Source organism: Abramis brama (genome assembly GCF_963993115.1).
Source record: "Abramis brama genome assembly, chromosome: 20".
Taxonomy (NCBI): domain Eukaryota; kingdom Metazoa; phylum Chordata; class Actinopteri; order Cypriniformes; family Leuciscidae; genus Abramis; species Abramis brama.
The window spans coordinates 22,257,822-22,274,152 of record NC_139982.1 but is presented as its reverse complement, the minus strand read 5'-3'; the positions used below and the strand labels follow the sequence as shown (position 1 = coordinate 22,274,152).

General features: G+C 34.8%; 1 protein-coding gene across 1 annotated transcript in view; it reads left to right on the top strand.

Moving 5' to 3' along the window:
* galnt18a (UDP-N-acetyl-alpha-D-galactosamine:polypeptide N-acetylgalactosaminyltransferase 18a) overlaps positions 1–16,331 on the top strand; it is a 47,959-nt gene that overhangs the window by 15,430 nt on the left and 16,198 nt on the right. The window contains exons 2-6 of the mRNA XM_084095316.1: positions 8,431–8,623; positions 9,084–9,250; positions 10,909–11,092; positions 12,947–13,144; positions 14,159–14,273. Coding sequence (XP_083951442.1) covers positions 8,431–8,623; positions 9,084–9,250; positions 10,909–11,092; positions 12,947–13,144; positions 14,159–14,273 — 857 coding nt within the window. The remainder of the gene's footprint in view (positions 1–8,430; positions 8,624–9,083; positions 9,251–10,908; positions 11,093–12,946; positions 13,145–14,158; positions 14,274–16,331) is intronic.

Below are 16,331 nucleotides of genomic sequence, written 5' to 3'. Positions count from 1 at the left end.
TGGCCCATTTTCTGCCTCTCCTGTGTTCAGACAGATGGCCGGCCTGGATGGCGGATCACGTTCTGCTTCGCTCTCCTCAGGACTGGCTCTGGCTCCAGGCTGAGTCAGGTCATTGAATCCAGCCTCACTTGCTCTCTATGTCACCATCCCCTGAAGGCTGCAAAAACTCTCAGAGAAATTAAATAAAATATATTTCCTGGGTTTGCCAGCAAGCTGTCCTGTTCCATAAGCTGCACAGAGTGTGATGGAGGGGAAGGCGAATGTGTGAATGATGGAGTGTTTAAACTGTCAGGACACGTACCTTCTGTTTCTCCATTCTGTGGTCTTGGGTTGCCCTGTCTCAGGACACAATATTGTTTAATGACGGTGGATGGGACATTAGCCCTGTAGCCATCCTACTTTCAAGGGATTCATGTCCTATACTCAGAAAAATAAATAAATAAAAATGCTGCTTGGCAGTTATGGTCTGGCATTAATGGTCAGGGAAGACAGATATGAATATCTGGGTTTTAAAGACCAAGCCTCCTTTTCCCCACTGTTTTTCTTCCTTTTTCCTCTCTAGTCCTCTTACAGTCTCTTATGCTCACCATGGCTGCATTTACTGATCAAAAATACAGTAAAAACAGTTGGCTAATATATTGTGAAATTTAAAGTCACCGTTTTCTGTTTTAATGTAATTCAAAATGTAATTTATTCCTGTGATGCAAAGCTGAATTTTCAGCATCACAGTCTTCAGTGTCGCACGATCCTTCAGAAATCATTCTAATATTTGGTGCTCAAGAAACATGTATTATCAATGTCTAATAATTATCATTCTAATAATTGCTGCTAAATATTTTTGTGGAAACTGTGATAAAACATTTTTTTTAGGATTCTTTGATAAACAGAAAGTTCAAAAGAACAGCATTTATTCAAAAATATAATATTTTCTAACATCATAAACGTCTTTACTGTCACTCTAAAAATTTAAAATAAAAAAAGATCTCACTGACCCCAAAAATCTCCATGAGTTTTTCTGGAAATATTAATCTTAATAAATAAAGTGAATTTGGGATGGATCAGCTGCATTTAAATCGTTAAAATGACTAAGTGTACACCTAATATTGCATATTCTATAGGGTTGTAACAATATATGGCAATACCAAAATGCAACAATATGTATCGTGGATAGTGACAATATGTATTGTGAATAGTTCACCCAAAATGAAAATTACCGTGTGAGAAAAAATTCACGTTTTCAGAGTTTTAGTGTCAATAGTATGATATTAAACTACTATATATAATGTTGAATATAATGTATAATAATGCAATGGGGGAATATTTGTGGGTCCTGATAATGTCAAATATCTTATGTTACCAGTAAAAAGTAGCCTACATTTTAAATATATCTAGTCAGTGACGGAATCCAAATTTATCTAAAATAATTCTGTATTTTCAGCTTCAGAATCATGAATATTTTCATTCTGGTGTCAGCATTGTCCTGTGCATTGGGTTACCAGCACCAAGTCCAAGCCTATTCATTTACACCCACAATGTAATACCAAATTTAACCATTTTAATCAACAGTACATTTTTTGTTAACCTTTCACCATATGTCTTAGAGCATCGCAATAATATCGTATCGTGAGTTCAGTATCGTGATATGTATTGAATCGTGACATGAGGGTATCGTTACACCACTAATATCCAATATTAATGCATGCAGGTTTCTACTTGCTTGGAAATAACATTAGTTTAATTATTATGATGGAAGCTCTAAAATATTCCAGTGGCCATTGTGTAGAAATATGCATAAGAAATCAACAATTAAATGTGATTCACTCTTGCTCTTTGGAAAGGGCAGAAGTAATTACAAACATATCGGAAACATGAATTTCGCTGAGTGCTCGCTAACTTCTCATGTCTTTCATCAGAAATATGTGCTTAATATAGGCCTAATCGCTTTGAGGGGAATAAGGTCGGTCTGACCCATATCAGTATAATTAGTCTACTTTGAAAACTGTGTAATGAAAAGGGAGGAAGCCAGATAACAAGTCTATGAGATCCAGGAAACGCAAAGTGGCATGAACATATTAGATAGCACAGGAATCTGCATGTATACAGTACTGTGGAAAAATCTTAGGCACGTTAGTATTTTCAGCGAAAAAAAGGTTTTAAGCTAGTTATTTACACGATGGACTCGATGATGGTGAGATCAGATCATATCGGCTGTTGTCAGACTCCTTGTACATACAAAAATCTCACTGGATTATTACAATTAATGGCAAAAAGGATGTTTGGAAATGTAAACTTATATTTCCTACTGACATACTACAGCAAAAGATATAATGGCTTAATACCTATTTTTTTGTGGAAATACAAACGTGGCTAAAAAGTGACCTCCATTGTCCTTGGAAAAAGTCAATTCAAGCTTGTCATTGTACAGTTATAAGATTTTTATTTATATATTATTTTATTTTACTTTTTAATTTCTGAAGGATCATGTGACACTGAAAACTGGAGTAATGGTTGCTGGTGAACATAAGAGCCTTCTTTCAAAAACATTTTACTGACTCTATAAACTTTTGAATCTATAAGGAAATACACGTACCGACATGAAAAAAAAGTACAATACAAAAGTGATATAAATATACAAATCCGTTAATAACGTTGAAGGTATGATGGTCGTGGAATAACTAAGGCTTTACAAAATATTAAGATGTGTATGAAATAATATATCCAAGAATGCTGTCTAAAAGACCCCTTATGCAACGAGTAATACCAGAATTGATGGAGCATTTCAGAGCCATTCACAGCACTATCTGTCATGGTTACAGATGCTCTTGCTGTGTAGTACAGCTTGTGGAAATGGCTTTGGGCATCTGGTCATTTTGTTCTGCAATGTGAAGCTTTTCTAGCAGCTCTTGACTGGCCTGAATGTATAATGACGCTGTTAGTGTGCAGAGAGACGATCCGGCACTGAAATATGTGCAAAACAGCAAGAGAGACTTTCAGATGTGTTGAAATAAAGAGCTATTTGGATTAAGATACACAGCATTGACAGAAAGCAATAAACTGTTTTATGATCATGTCTGTGCCAAATATTTGCACTGGCATAATAACTTGAACGAAATTGGTCTGTGGTGCTACAAACAATAAACAGAAGTGTGTTTAGAGCTGTTTACATTGTCCGATGGTCTAAATTGCTACATGAAATTTTCAAGACAGTGGACTGTGCATGTAGTATGGCATCATTTATTCACGGTATATTAAAAAACATTTTAGACAATGTGAAAAAATCGTTGTCTCACCTCACTTAGAGCCGTGCACCACTGGCTAATTTAATCAAGTAGAGTATCCTGTTACCACTTAGTCATGCACTTCTTTTCTTACAGCAAGTTAATGACGTCAGAGCTTTAAAACTATTGTTGTATCTTCACATAATTAATGTATCTTAGGAGATGCAGGTGGAAAACATTATGCATTATTTATTACGGGTGTTCTATGGGGATAACTATGGGTAACTTTGGTCCTGTGTACTTTCTGAAATAACTCTTTTAAAATGCACTTTTCACTCTTTGTATAACTGATTTCATTTGTCTACTAACAAATTAAATGGATTAGAAAATAAATCATTTATATTTAATGATATTTAAATATTTGTTAATATATCTGATTCTGATAACATGGTACAGCAGTGTTGCTAATTATTATATACTATCATAGTATTTATTATACTATTATACTATTTTTATTTGTAATTTTTATTTTAAAGAGTTTTTAATGTTGTTTATATATCTGTGTTGCGTTTTTAATATGCTTTAAGACACACAGTGTGCAAATTAGTCAGTCAACACCATTGCTGAGTATTTTCTCCTTAAAACTGAAGTGATCTAAAGAGTCTCAAAAACGCGGTTTGAAATCGCTGGTGTTTCTGATGTCACAAACATGTAACCAATCCCGTCAACGTGCGGGCCAGGATTTGTCCACAGTGAACGCAAGAACACCTTGTCTATTTATAGATACATATACAGTGCTATGCATAAGTTTAGACACCCATGCTAAAGTTGACTAAAAAGAGGAATAAAAAATCATCTTTTGGAAATTGAACTTAATGCCTTAATTAAAAAAATTAGGAAAAATCCAACCTTTAAGGACACCAATTTTCTTTGTGAATGAATAATGTATCGTAAATAAATAAATGTTCTTCCTTAAAATACAGGGTGCATAAGTCTGGACACCCCTATGTTAAATTCCCATAGAGGCAGGCAGATTTTTATTTTTAAAGGCCAGTTACTTCATGGATCCAGGATACTATGCATCCTGATAAAGTTCCCTTGGCCTTTGGAATTAAAATAGCCCCACATCATCACATAGCCTTCACCATACCTAGAGATTGGCATGGAGTACTTTCCATAAGATCATCTCTCAATGCAAATCAAACCAGCTATTAGGCTAACTGAAATAAAACCATGCCAGTCTCTAGGTATGGTGAAGGCTATGTGATGATGTGATCTGTTTGTTTTTGTTTTTTTTTACAATTTGTTTTCATAAAAATCACTTTCACTCAAGAAATATAGTGTTCGTTTTAAATAGTTATTTCACTTTTAATGGTCAAAAATCTGGGTCTTAAAACAATAAAACAATAAAAATCTTTACATAAAGTATATTTGAAAAGTACAAAAATAATGAAAGCATTGAATAAATCTTCCCAGACAGTTTTAAAGATTTACTGTCTCATCGGTCTGTATGGATTTGACAGCAGAACATTAGGTCAGCTATGTAACTCATTAGGGTCATGTGAGCGCTCTTATATTTTGGCTTTCGATGTCGTCTTGGGTCTGTGAGTCAGAGTCATCCTCAGACCTCTTCAGAAAAATACACATGCACACAAACCACGAGTGACATGTGCGCTCATGTGAACCCTTCATTTGTGGCAAAGAGATTCTCCGAAATGTCAGAAGGACATGATGTTTTTGCATTTGCAGGCTGTTTGCATGCGCTCTTCAATAGTTTGGATTACATGCTGGGTGTCTTGTTTTACATTCGCTCCATAGAGCTGGCACTGACAGGCAAACGGCATGCCACAGACGAGGTCAGAAATGCTAGCCGTCCGTTGTGACGCAACACTCCCCAGGCTTTGCATTTTAAAAGGAGAAACTACTTTCTTTTGGATTGGATCCTTCCTACTATATTTCTCTCACAACATTAATCCTTTCTTCTAGCTGTGTTTTAAAGGAATAGTTCTCTCTCAAAGCTATATAGCATATGACTTCGGAAGACTTGTAATATGGTGCACCACTGTTATGATGCTTTAATGGTGCTTTTCTGTCATTTTAAAGCTTCACAGTCCCAGTCCTTGTTGTTTTTCATTATATTGAAAAGATTGGCCTTCAAAAATGTCTCTTGCATCCCACAGATAAAAAAGAAAGCCAGGTTTTGGTAGTAAAGAGATATTTTGAATGGAAATACTACCTTATTCTGCTACCCTTTTTTAAATATTTAATCTGTAGCTTAGTGTTTTTTTATATTGTTGATAGCCAAAGAGATGAAAAAGTAATTTGCTTAGCAGTGAGAACTTAATCTAGTAACAATCGGGGCTGTAAGTACATACATGGTGTGTAGTGCCGGGGTTTGTCTCATCAACTTTACTGAGCACAGCGGTTAAGGATTATAATAATTGATTTCAAACAACCTTGTAAAATGAGCTTATAGTTTTTGTGGACTGGCTCTATTTGCTGAGTAAAGGCCATGTTAGTACTTCTTCGGCAAGCATGAATATTTTTATTAGTCACTCATTTCATATTGCATTGAATAAGTCTTCACTTTTTAACAGTAGTTTGAAAATGGTTATTGCATTAAAAACAATTGCATTTTTGTCACTGCATGAGGTCGTTGCAAAGCTATATGTCTTTTAAATGTTGCTATTTAAATATTTATTTTATATTTTTGATTTTATATTGTTTTGCTGGGTGCAAATTGTGTGATCAAGAAAAATAAGATTTTAATATTATTAAAAATATATATATTGTAATCATAATAGTTTTTTTTAGAATTGAAATAATGTTAAAAAAATAAATAAAAAAAATAATAATTTTGCCATGAATATAGCCATTGCTGCTGATATGGTGTCAAATCATAAATAAATTAATTAATATAAAGGGGGAAAAGTGCATGATGGTGGAAAAATATGTATTAATTTTTGTGGACTTGATTATAATTATAACTGCCGGGAGCAGCAGCTCATTTGCATTTAAAGGAACAGACACAAAAACTATTTTGGTATTTTGAGCTAAAACTTCACATACACACTCTGGGGACATCAGAGACTTATTTTACATCTTGTGAAAAGCGCATTATACCACCTCTTTAAAGAAAATTAATGGCTAAGTTAATTTTAGCATGTTTAGTCCCTAACTTTAGTTGGCTTGTTGCTTAGCATTTCTGTATGTAATTTAATTATTATCAGTGTGATTTCCATATACCTACTGCTGTCCAGAAGACAAGGCTAAAATCACAGTAGGTACTATATAAGCAAACTTTAAAGTATTCTTCCTTTTATTCACATCATATGAAGTAAATATCCTTTTTTTCAACCTACTCCCACTGATCTGTCAGGTTCAGCAGTTAGTTCAGTCTCTGTTTGACTCTCTCCTCTTAGCATGATACAAAACAACAGTGTCATTGAAACTGCATTGATTATCGTCTGAATCTAAAGTCATTTTGAGCGCAACGACAGAGGACACCTATTTAGAGTATTTACTCTATCAGTGTGGTCATGTTGAGACTACCTGAATTACATGGTGAACTGAACTTCTAAACACAATAATTGGACCATAAATACTGTTATTCATCTTGCAGCTTGATTCTCAGCCAGTAAAACGTTGTGGCCTGTTTTTGTTGGCTCTATTTGAATGTAGGCTACTATGCTGAATAGATCTGGAACGAGGCTAAGCTCTATTTTACTGTAAAAGTGACTCTCAAGCCGCATGCCTTCTGTTTTACTAATTCGAGCCACAGTCCTTTGTTGAGATCGCTGATGCTGTTTGGAAATAATTGAAAAAAAGATAATGGTCACAAAGTAAGCTAGAAATAAAAAGTGTAAAGATTACCATCAAGGATTGATTTTGTTAAATTTTTATTATTTATGATTTCGGATGTAAATATAAAGGAATGGCAGCCTAAAATGGAATGTTTACACGACAGCCCCTTAAAAGGCGTTTATAGTTTGTGAAAGCAGTGTCTTCTGCTGTGAAGTTGGTTCATTCAAACTGTCAGTGTCTGCAGTGGCAAAGATGAATGAGTCTCACCAGACCAGCTCTATGCAGTGGCTGTAATTAAATAACCTCTGCTGTTAATTAGCATTCCTTAATTACCTCCATTGGCCTTTCATCATTCTTTGAGCATTGCCAGGGCTCTTTCCCTCTGTTCTGTCTGCATACTCAGCAGTCATAGTTCTACAACCTGTCATATTTTCTTAGTTTTTGAATTTGATGTAGTGGAAGGTAGATATTTGCTGTCTATGCAGCTTGATGGAGAGTTTCTGCAAGAAGAATTAGCTTTCCTCAAGACCTTGATGGGATCTCTAAGTTGATGAATGGAAGTTACAGAAGTAATGGGATCATAATTTTTCATGGCAATAGTTTCCAAACTGCAACTGGCTGTCTTCCATTGTGAAGTACTAGGGTGTTATCACACCATAATACCATAGTATTAAATTATGCCATTGTATAATGTACTCCCAGGTACTATATAGTATATGATATTGTCACATGTCCAAGAAATATGGATTTACCATGATACATAGTAAAAACACATGATGTTACCTTATAGTATCATGTTTTAAAAAAAACATGATATTTTTTTCATTGTGTTCCTCATATTATTTATTCGTTCGTTCGTTCGTTCGTTCAATCATTCATTTTACAGCACTTTGGTCAACTTTGGTTGTTTTTAAATGTGCTTTATAAATAAATTATTGATTGACTGATTTGTGTGTGTGTAATACGTTTAATTATATTAGAATGTATTGTTTTATGGCATTGTTAATATTTATGCATTAATAATAATAATATTTATTATTATATGAATAATAATGAAATAATAATAATTTAAATAGTTATATAAAAGTAAGTAAGAATACTTATTATTAGTAAATATTTAAATTATTATTTAACAGCAAGAGCAATACTAATACTAATTCTAATAATACAATTATGAAAATATTAAAACAAAATGTTGAAAATTAATAATATTGTTATTGTTTTTTAAATAAATTATTATTATTGTAGTTTATGAATTATTTGCAATTTGTACATTATTTGATTTTACAAACTCAGCATGAGTAAACATGAGTTATGTTAAAGACTTTGTGAGTTGGTGTTGACCACCCTTACCCAGAAGCCTTTGGGCTTACACTGCTAACACTGTTCTTTTTGTCTGAACTTCTAGAGAAACCTTTAAAAGATGCAGACGACACAGCCGACATGTCCCTCTCAGACTCTCTTTTTGCACGCTGGGGTCACGACCTCGGCCCAGAGAGCCGCAAGGTGGCCCTGAAGAAGTTCCAGTACTACGGTTACAACGGCTACCTCAGCGACAGGCTTTCTCTAGACAGAGCCATCCCAGACCTCAGGCCAGACGGGTGAATGAATCAATCTTATTAGCATATACTGTAAATGCACTCACCTTTGTTCTTTTGCAAACATTGATTTTCCTGTATCATTTTGGTCATGGTGAACAAAACAAAGAAATCACTTAGAAGAAGTGAAGATATGCAAATTTCCTCATAAATCATCAGACCTTTTTAAAAAAATTAAATAAATAGTTTCCTGGTCACAGTCTGGTCAATAAAACCCAATCGAAAGTTAAACAATAAAATAGTTTATAATTTTATTTTATATATTTTATATCAGGCAGTTGTCATAGACAATTGACTGATAAGCCAAGAATAAATGCATATGCTTACAGAAAATTATATGAAACGGTATGTATATAAATTGTAACGTACATTTTTATGGAGAAAAATAAGATATTTAATCACGGAAAGACTTCTCTTCCAGGTGTGTGATCCACTATTTATGTTTGTTTTTATCCTCCTGCAGATGCAGAAACATCTCATACCCCTCCAGTCTACCCCAAGTCAGCATCATCTTCATCTTTATGAATGAGGCGCTGTCGGTCATCCTGCGTTCCGTTCATTCGGTGATCCATCGTACGCCCTCTCACTTGCTCAAGGAGATAATCCTCGTGGATGACAACAGCAACAACGGTGAGGGCCTGTTGCTGCCCCAGCGCTGCTTTTTTGATTTGCCAGAGGCAGACAGGGACTTCAGTGGGGATTGATTCTTGTATGACAGATTACGATGAATAATGCATATGAATGTGGATTCATGTGGAAAGGATATCTGAGGTCTGTAACATGATAAAACTAGGGGATTATGGGCAGCAGCTTTGGCGTCTGAAGCAAGACTTTTTTCTCACAAATGTTCTGGTCTTGAAGCAACCAGTTTAATCAAGTAAAATCTTTATTTAAGGCAGTGTGCCAACTTGCACATTATGGCCTGGTTTCACAGACAGGGCTTAGAATAAGCAAGGCCTTAGTTTGATTAGGAGATTTAAGTAGCTTTTATTAACCTGCAAGGACATTATAAAAGCACATACAGTATAAATGGGTTTGTATACATAAAAATGCATAGCTACCCTTCTGGAAAAATAATGTATTTACATTGTACATGTGACATACATAGTGAGTTTCTCCTCACTATTTTTACATTTTACTTGCACATTTTCTGTAAAGCTGCTTTAGCAAATACATTTGTTATACAAATCATTTTCTGTTCACATTAATAGTGGTGGAAAAATATATGCCGTCAACTTAATAAAATAAATAATAATAAATAAAAGCGTCTGCCAAATGCATAAATGTAAATGTGAATGTAAATGGCAATTGTCAATAATAATTAATATTTCAGAGATCATATTTTAATATTGCATAATCATCATATAAAATATATACGAGACAGTGAGCTAAAAGTAAAAATATTTTTTGAAAGTTTTAAAGATATTAATAATAATTATTGTTAATAATATTCATATTTTACAGGCAATATTTTAATATTATATAATATTATTAAATATAAGATACACTGTCAATGTAATACAAGTTAATATATATATGCTTTTATATTTTAGCAAGGGGATCAATTATTTGTTTTTCCTTCGCATTAAAATGTTTGAAAACCCCTGGTGTAGACTACCGGCTAAAGAATGATTATTTTCTGAAGATAACTGCTGTGTTGTGGGCTAAAGTACACCACTGAGGTGGGTTTATCTCAGGCACATCAGAAAGTAAAGTTTTTTATTTGCTCCCAGTCACCTTTAGAGTATCTCTTTTTTTCCAGAATAATGACTTCACAGTGGTTATGCTACAGTGACCTTTTACTCTGCGTGTGTGGGGTATAGCGAGGGGGCAGGGGGGTTAACGTGAGGTACAGAGGTTTGGACATTTTATTCTCTCACAGATTGGCAGTGGCCCCACGTCACACCATCTGGTTGCCATGGTGAGACAGGATGATGGCTTTCTCTCTAATAAAAACAAACAGCACGGGAGACAGATGGGAGGGGAGTAATCACCAGCAGACAGCGGTGAAGACTCCAAATATCACAGACCCATGGCAAATATTAGTGTCTGATGTTCAGTACATGTTCGTAATTCCCTGAGAGGTCGAGGGGGGAGTCTATATAAACGAATTTTGATTAGAATGTAATAAAGTCAGGTGCAGGTGTCACTAGGGTCTTCCCGCTTCATTTCTCACGAGTACTGAAACCTTCTTAGGGGCCACAAGGGTGATTTAGTAAACTGCAGGTATGAGTGTTTATATTGCAGGTTTTTCAACTAATCCCTCTTTCCCTTCCATTAACTCAAAGCTGAACTGTCGGAAAACCTGCAGAGGTTTGTGGATGAGACCAACCAGCAGCGTCCCGACTTCATCAAAGTGGTTCGGCATGAGAAACAGGAGGGCTTGATTCGCTCTCGGGTCAGTGGCTGGAGAGCTGCGACCGCCCCCATCGTGGCCCTGTTTGATGCTCACGTGGAGTTCAACATCGGATGGTCAGTGAAACTTGATTTTTAGGTTATTTTCTGCCAGAACTTAGCATGAAAATGCTAAAAAGTTTTTTTTACTTTTTCTTATGTATTCAAAATATGATTGAGAGTTCATATAATATAAAAGTTATAAACAATTTACATGTTAAATATTTTATATATATATATATATATATATATATATATATATATACCAACAACCTGGAGAGAAAATAATTTTAAAAAATGATATATATATACTATTATATATATATAATTATTTTATCTCCAGGTTGTTGGTTAAAATTTTACACCAACTGTCACTGTACAATTTTATCTTGGTTAACGGATCAGGTGTAATTTTAACACCACTTATGAAATAAAAGTAGTATGACTGAATTGAAGGATTTGATTTTTAAAGTATTTAAATTTACATTTCCTAATATTGTTTTATCTGCTGATCAAAATGGTTCAGTTAAACTGATTTTGACCAAACACTGTTGCTTAGCATATTATGATCACATTTTTCTTGATGTAAATATTTTAATGATACTGTTGGCACATATTCATTTTTATTATACCAAATGATGGCAGAGTTTTAGTAGGATGTGGGCTATGAACAAAAATGTAGAAAATGCTAAACAAAATTCTAATCAGTGAAAATTGTTCATAAAACCATTATTATGGAAATTGCCACATTGAATCGATCAAGGCAATATATGTAACAATGGCTTTAGGAACAATTTACACTGAACAATTTGCATGTGTTTCATGAAAGAGGTCCAAAGGTTCTGAATAAATCTAATTTTCACGTCCAGTTTTCTGTTACAGCCTGTTTGTACCCAGTCTGATATGACTAAACAGCATGAAAGTACAAAATATTCATAAAGTTTTGCAACAAAACTATTTGCAGTTTTCTCTGAGAATGTCATTCTCTGTTTAGCATTCAAACAAATAGAAAATCAATCTATCCTCCAAAAACAAACAAAGAAAACTATTACTGCAAGGAAATTCATAGACATGCCGTTTAATTTAAAATCTAGTCGTGCAGGCATTTTCATGCTGAGAATTCAGATTTGGTGTGAATAGGCCTTCTGCATAATGTTGTTTTTGATCATTGTTTGTGTAGAGCGTTGTAACTTGTGACCCTCATTGCTCTTTTGACCCCCAATACGAGTGAATTCAAATAATTGCTTGCTTAACAAATCACGTTAAGTCAGTGTACCTGTTCAAATGTAGATGGAGACCAACAGTATGTGGATGGAAATGCTGTTCTTCCTGTGCGGTGTGAGTTCCCTGTGGGTGTGAGGCCAGGAATATTAGCAGAAGTGCCTGTCTACTGCAATTACTGTTCTAGGCACAGCTGTCAACTCGCATACCTGTTAATTATTCTCAGTGAAACATGTCGAAAAAAACCCTCTTAAAGGGCTTAGATAGCGTCCAAAATGAATCTTGTGGATGTCAGCTTATTCCTGCTCGAAATTCATGCTGCGTTCCATCAGTCCATGGATGCATCTGGAAGTTTCTCTGGGGTTCAATGTGGTTTTTATAGAGTGGATAGTACAGCTTTTAGCTTGCCTTAGGCTATTTTCCGATTCCAAACGCAGCGCTAATGCCTGTCTTCACAACTTTTGAGATGGTCTTTTAAAGTACCATTATTTCCGACAATGACATTTTAAGTTTTAGATCGATGGGTTCTGGAAACTACAATCAGCTTTAATAATCAAGTGTGAAATCACCTTTCAGTTGCAGTGGCATTAAAGGGGCTTCATTAAACATTGTATTCTATGATTTCAGAGCTCCAAGAGACAAAATTAGATAGATCCATTAAAAACCTACTGCCCTTGAACTTAAAGCATGTTCTATTTCTATTGATCTAAGGGCTGAACCAATCCTTCACAGAATCAAAGAGGACAGAACCCGGGTCATCTCGCCATCATTCGACAACATCAAATACGACACGTTTGAGATCGAAGAATATCCCCTCTCGGCTCAAGGATTCGACTGGGAGCTTTGGTGTCGCTATCTAAACCCTCCCAAATCCTGGTGGATACAGAAGAATCAAACTGCACCAATCAGGTATTCAAGCAAGATACAATCAGTAGTGTCAGCTCAATGGTTCTACAAAGACAGGTTCTGATCTATCTATAACTAGTTCTTGTTTTAAGACACGCCTTTAAACTAAAAAATCATTTAGGACCTTTTTTTTGACAAATTACAGAATTACTGTTTAGGTTACCATACAGTGAACCTCATATGCTAATCAATAACCAGTACATTTTGTGAAATATAATCTGAATGCTTTTTTAGATTTACTAGATTATCAGATTTGAATATATATCTTTAATGTTGGAATATTATAACAACCAGCCAGTAAATAGACTTATGCAAGTCCTAAACTAAAATATAACGTTAAATTTCAGAGGAATGGTTCCTGGTTCATTTCCATTAAGACATAACCACAAACTGCCTCATAGTTCAGTGAAGGAGTCACTCAGTAATGGCTCTGATTCACTTGCTGAGTCAAACTCATAAGTAAGTTTAAAATGGATTCATGAACACTTTAGTTTTGACTGAATTCTTAAGAATCATTTGACAGCGAATCGGACATTCCAACTAGAGTATCCACACACAGACATTTACACAATATATATAAATTTAATATGTATACACATATATAATGTAAACAAACTTTTATGTTAGATGCGATTAATCACGATTAATCGATTTGACAGCACTCATTTTTTTTAAATCACTCTCCTTGCCCTCTTAATAACCTGTTTTCTGTTAAATGATGACTTTTAATGGCCAATTCCAAATGACTATATACCCTTAATGTAGTAAAATATGTTTGTATACACATACATAATGTAAACAAACTTTTATGTTAGATGCGATTAATCACGATTAATCGATTTGACAGCACTCATTTTTTTTTAAATCACTCTCCTTGCCATCTTAACAACCTGTTTTCTGTTAAATGATGACTTTTAATGGCCAATTCCAAATGACTATATACCCTTAATGTAGTAAAATATGTTTTCATAACTCATTTGAGTTCATTGTTGCCGTGTGCATCTCCTCTCTCTGCAGGAGTCCCGCTCTGATCGGTTGCTTTGTAGTCGATAGGGAGTATTTTGAGGAGATTGGTCTGCTGGATGAAGGGATGGAAGTTTATGGAGGGGAAAACGTGGAGCTGGGGATCAGGGTAAGAGCTATTCAGACTGCCGGGATGTCTGGAGTTTGAGTAGACAAGTAGACGCATGCCAATGAATAATGCTGTTTCATTTGATGAAAAGATGCTTTATACGGGTTGTTCTTTGAGGACAGTCTGTGTGCGTGTGTGTGTGTGTGTGTGTGAGAGAGAAATGTTTTTTCCGACATTGTGCAGCCCTAGTGTGTATCATCACACACAATTAAAGTGGAGCTCTCTGCAGCTTGCTAATGATAACCTGCCATACAGACGTTTTGCTCCAAACTGGCGGGGTCCTAACCTCTCAGTATTACACATGTACAGAGTCCCATTGAGACCTCTGCCGACTCCCATCAAACCCAGCGGCACTGTAATTTGCCTCCGCAGCCAGAATCCAAGCCCAGGCTGTGAATGGAGCTCGCCAGCGGACACACAGCCACTTGCTCTTACTGTGATTTGGCCTAGCGAAGTTGCAATCACTCCACACGGGGTGCACCTTCACAATACAGAGCGGATCAAACCCCCCCATTACACACGCAGACATCTATTATGATTTTTTTTTTTTTTTTTTTTTTCTGGTTTCATCACTAAGGGCCTCAATGAGCAGGGAGGAAATGGAAATGTCTCAGGAAGAGGTAGGCACCATGTGTGCGGCGGGATTCGGATAATGGCTCTCAACATCTGTTCATACAGCTGTGTCTCTACAACCTAATTCCTCACTCTCATCTTTTAAGCTCCTTTGTGCCTCCGAATCTCCAAATGCAACATTGCACAAATGTTGCAATCCTGCAGACTTTCCCAAAAGCAATGATATTGAGATGAATTTTCATTGTCATTCAGTTGCGTTTTTATTCTATTTAGATCAACAAATGCTATATGGACTGCAAAAAAAATGTTTTATAGCGAAAATACTTAAAAACTGAATGTATTATTATTGTAATATTATATTTTTAGTCTTAAAGTCCTCATGAAATCAAAATGGACTATATTTACTTTGTTAGCTCACATTACTAGTGTTGTGGTGAACGATTCATCCATGCAAGTATATCCACAAAAAAACCTTTCTCTGGTAAATCTGGTAATCTTTCATTAAAATCTGCTCATATATTATTTAGAAAATTATTTAGTTTAAATTCTTAAAACAATAAATTAAAATTTTCCAAGTAAATCTTATTTCTTAGATGTTTAGATATTTTGCAACAAATAAAAAAGCAAAACAAAATTTGTATTTTTAAAAAAAAATTTATATGGGACTTGCATTTTTTGTCTATTTAGATCAACAGATGCTTTATACACTGCAAAAAAATAATTTCTAATCTGTAGTTTTATCTTGTTTTACAGTGAAAATACCTAAAAACATCAAATTAATTGAGAAGCATCTTGCATTTGATTTTTAAAACTTTAAATATATTTACATTTATTCATTTAGAAAATGCTTTTATCCAAAGCGACTTAGAAATTAGGAAATGCATGGTTAACTTGAGTTATGTCTATTTTTCTTATTGGTAAATTTTTTTGTTTTAAGAATAAAACTCTAAAGTTTTTATTTTATGCTTAAATGAAGAAGAAATAATCTTATGATTAAGAACACAATGATTCTGAAGATGAAGATGTTACTTTTTTTTCACCCTGTCAGTCAAACTCACGCTGGAGGCGCTGTCTGAAGCAAAAGAAAATGTCCCATTTTGCTGACCCTCATTGACATTGAGTTGACGGGAGTTATTTTGCGCTTTTGAAAGGGTATACACTCAATAAAAGGTCAACTCATCTGTGCTCTTCTATTCTTAGCCCTCGCTAAAGGGCTCTGTTTATCAGGGATGGAGAATGAATACTGTCTTTGATCATGTTAGACGTCAGCATAGTTTTTTTTTTGTTGCAATCTGTTGCCACAGCATGTCAGTTTTGTTCCAGGTAAAGAGTAATGACTTTGTCAATAATGTCCCTTGGGCGACATGTTTATTGGTGGTTAATTCAGTCAAGGTAGGGGAGCGTTGAACACATACAAGGTAATTTCATTATTCATGCATCATGAAAATATGCAACAAAAAAAATATTTTCTTTATACATTTTTTT